A 4,133-nucleotide genomic window follows, 5' to 3' on the forward strand; every position below is an offset into this window, starting at 1 on the left:
CTGCACTGTTGGAGCCTGGAACACAAAGCATTTTGCTACACTCGCAATAACATCTGCCAAACATGTGTATGTGACCAATACAATTTGATTTGATTTTGAAACAATATGGTATTAGATGAGCAAAGTGGGTAACAATTCGGCTCCTCTTAGGAATGAATTCATGAAGTGTGACTTTATTAATCTGAGTCTCGATAGCTCTGATCACTAGGGTACATAAGCAAGGAATTGGCCAGGCAGCTGTAATGGAGTCACTATTTAAGTTGTCTGACGTGTATCGTAATAAACTAAGTTAAACTGAAGTTGAAGACAGCACTTTATAAAAACTTAATAGGACAGTATAAAGTCTTCATACGCACTAAACAAATGGTTCACAAATCATTTATTTAAAAAAAAAAGTCATCGTAAGGTTGATACAAGGGTGGTGTTTGCTTTTTTTCCCCCCAAATATAATCTCTTCTCAACAAGCTTTGTTACTACACTGAGTCATGGAGTAATGTGTGCTGTCTTTTGTGTTATGGTCTGGCTGTCTGTGTTTTGTAAATAGATACATAGTCAGAATGATATCAGATAAATATCAGTCGTGGTCATGTTCTATGGGAATTCGTAATACTGTCCCTTTAAATTAAAGTCCACTCCTTCTTATCGACTGATGTGTGACGTAGCTGTGTATACTACTTGCAAAGACAGTACAGCATAAAGATATGCCGAAACTGCTTCTTCGATAGAAATGCCCCAAGTCGAGGAGTGAGGTGGGGAGAAGGCGCATCAGCGTCACCCAAAAGTCGCACACTAATGAGATTTTTCAACAGCAAGGCTCAGATCGAGATGGCAGTGTTTCCATTCCAAGTCTTTCTTTATAATGTCGAAATAAACATGGCTCCAACCCCCGTATCACACACTCACAAACTGAAATCATATGTGTGTTCATTGTACAATCAATTACTGAGAGAGAGCCTCAAATATAACATTAATTTGTATATAGGCTATCCACTGTATAGCCAACATGATGTCTGTTCCTATTTCAGTCATGCCTGGTCACATTCGCGTGCGGTGGGTCAAACAAAAATACTCGAATGATTGGTTGCCAATAGAGAATACCACAACTTGTTTTTGAATATATTTTTTATTTATTTAACCTAGGCAAGTCAGCTAACAACATATTATTATTATTTACAATGACAGTTTACACCGGTCAAACCCAGACGACGCTTGGCCAATTGTGCGCCACCCTATGGGTCTCCCAATCACGGCCGGTTGTGATACAGCCTGGAGTCGAACCTGGATGTCTGACGCGTTTAGCACCGAAATGCAGTGCCTTAGACGGCTACGCTACTCGGGAGCCCGATGCATGCGATGGCTGCAGGACGAAGTTGGTGAAGGGCAGTTGCAGAACATTTGCAGTCAAAACTTCATGACCTTCGATCACATGATTTCTGTAAAGTGCATGCAGTCGACATGTAGACGTAAATCGGATTATTTTTTATAATGCAACACACTTTGAAAGGCATGTGAACAACGATGGTCTCCGATTTGACAAAAGTGTTCCGCTCGAAAACACATATTGACTTTCCCCTCCCCCAAACCCCGGTCTGGTCTCTCGAATCTGCTTCTCGACTTGTTTCCGGAATTATTGTGATGTTGCGCCTCTCGGTTTGAAATCTATGCTACTGAGTTTGAGAAACACACACGCCCACAACATTGTTTTATTAGGCCTACACCATTATGAAATTATAAAAGTGCTGTGAACTAATTAAGATATAATTTCGCCAAAACCTTGGCAGGTTTGAACGGAATTGGGTGGGTGGGCGTCTTTGAAATTGTTGTGAAATTGTCATGTATGCTGTATTTCGCAATATTCCATGGATTGGATGGTTACCGGAATAACTGGAATTTAAACAATGAGTCACGCGATTTTAAAAAAGTGACCTTTCTCCACGAACAGAAAGACTAAAAATGCTTTCAGTTTTTCACATATCTACATTGGCGAAAGGATTCAACTAGGACAGGTGCCTTCTCCAGTCCACCCTGTGCTATTGCCTAGAGGGTGAGGAGACAGTTGTGACAATCGCTTTCACGATATGTGAGGCAAAGGTCCGAAGGAGGAATCGGTCAAACTGTTGCTGAACACAAAGCTCGTGTTACTATGGAGATTCAGAGGAACGGATTCAAAAGACAAAGTTACATTCTCTCTGTTGACGTGGGGACAACATCGATCAGATGTCACGTTTTCGACAAGGAAGCCCAGATTCGAGGATCATGCACCACCAAGGTATTGGATAGGCTAGATTCAATAGAGCTATGATAAGTCGAAATGACGTTTTTCTGAATTAGGCATGCTAAATAATATGAATTATAATTATTGAATGAATTATGGACCCTGGTTAATGTTTGTTTCTGACACGCATAATCTTCACATTGTTAATTTGACTGGTATATGTTTATAGGTGAATCTCTTGTATCCTGAACCGGGCTTGGTCGAGTTGGACCCCGAAGAGCTGTGGAGAGGATTCGTTAAGGTGGTGAATGGTGCTGTGCAAGGTTTGTACCATTTCCCTTTCCATATTGATAGGCCCACCATGGCATATTTAACCCCCTTCTCATATACTTCCAGTCCTCTAGGGTTTGCATGGGCTCTGGTTTTCATCCTTGCCTTATAGGTGAATCAGAGACTGAGGTGTTGGAGATCTCTCTAGTCAATCATTGTCATTAACTAATAAGCAAATACCTTTTTACATTTTTTTTAACACTACTAGGCCGAGCCAAGTCGAGCTGTACTGGGCTGGCCAGGTTAAGCATCCATCGTAGTTGCTGGAAGCGCGTCAGAAATGACAGTATGGTTTGGGTAGGCCTGAGGAAGAAACATGTAACTAAATTGTACAATTTTTGTGATAAATTATTTACCCTTTTATGTGCACTTTATCTTCAATACATTTGACACACTATGTCTGTCTCTCACACATATGGCCTGATGGGCATAAAGTGGACTGAAATAGGTGCTGTCACTTATTTTGGGTCCTGGTACTGTTTATATTTATTTTCCAGAACTAAGTTTCTGTGTGTTCCGGGAGTCAAGCACTCCTGATGGGGACGATATTCCTAATCTTATGTATAGACGGCCTGGTCCTAAAATAACTCTCGGTTCAATAACCTTTTGGTGTTGACAAGGAGCCAGATTGGTAGATCTGTAGACAGGCTCACTGGTTTTGATATCACAGGAAACGGATTGGTAGACTTATAGGCAGGGTCACTGGTTTGGATGTAACAGGAACCAGATTGGTAGATCTATAGACAGGCTCACTGGTTTGGATGTAACAGGAACCAGATTGGTAGATCTGTAGACAGGCTCACTGGTTTGGATATCACAGGAAACGGATTGGTAGACTTATAGGCAGGGTCACTGGTTTGGATATAACAGGAATCAGTTCATCATGTCCGACAGAAAACCAATCTTGTGGCGTTTTAGAGATCCAAGATGCTGTATCCTTGTTGTACCCTTGAGCTAAAACTGCTCCAGGGGCACTGCACTGTGGCTGACCCTGGCTTTCAAACCCTTCGGGGTGTTAACGTGTTTCTGTGGAGTTTGTGCTAAGGCAGGGTAGCACATTCTGCTCCTGGAGTAAAGCTACAGGGTCTATGGGGGATTGGGCTAAGGCAGGGTAGCACATTCTGCTCCTGAAGTAAAGCTACAGGGTCTATGGGGGATTGGGCTAAGGCAGGGTAGCACATTCTGCTCCTGGAGTAAAGCTACAGGGTCTATGGGGGATTGGGCTAAGGCAGGGTAGCACATTCTGCTCCTGGAGTAAAGCTACAGGGTCTATGGGGGATTGGGCTAAGGCAGGGTAGCACATTCTGCTCCTGGAGTAAATCTACAGGGTCTATGGGGGATTGGGCTAAGGCAGGGTAGCACATTCTGCTCCTGGAGTAAAGCTACAGGGTCTATGGGGGATTGGGCTAAGGCAGGGTAGCACATTCTGCTCCTGGAGTAAAGCTACAGGGTCTATGGGGGATTGGGCTAAGGCAGGGTAGCACATTCTGCTCCTGGAGTAAATCTACAGGGTCTGTGGGGGATTGGGCTAAGGCAGGGTAGCACATTCTGCTCCTGGAGTAAAGCTACAGGGTCTATGGGGGATTGG

The 4,133-nt window shown here is 43.2% G+C and overlaps 1 protein-coding gene across 1 annotated transcript in view; it reads left to right on the plus strand.

The window, feature by feature from the left end:
• The first annotated feature begins 1,675 nt into the window (after nucleotides 1-1,675).
• gk5 (glycerol kinase 5) overlaps nucleotides 1,676-4,133 on the plus strand; it is a 27,575-nt gene continuing 25,117 nt past the window's right edge. The window contains exons 1-2 of the mRNA XM_064992163.1: nucleotides 1,676-2,269; nucleotides 2,445-2,538. Coding sequence (XP_064848235.1) covers nucleotides 2,144-2,269; nucleotides 2,445-2,538 — 220 coding nt within the window. The 5' untranslated portion in view covers nucleotides 1,676-2,143. The remainder of the gene's footprint in view (nucleotides 2,270-2,444; nucleotides 2,539-4,133) is intronic.

Source organism: Oncorhynchus masou, chromosome 17 (assembly GCF_036934945.1).
Source record: "Oncorhynchus masou masou isolate Uvic2021 chromosome 17, UVic_Omas_1.1, whole genome shotgun sequence".
In the NCBI taxonomy this organism is placed as follows: Eukaryota; Metazoa; Chordata; class Actinopteri; order Salmoniformes; family Salmonidae; genus Oncorhynchus; species Oncorhynchus masou.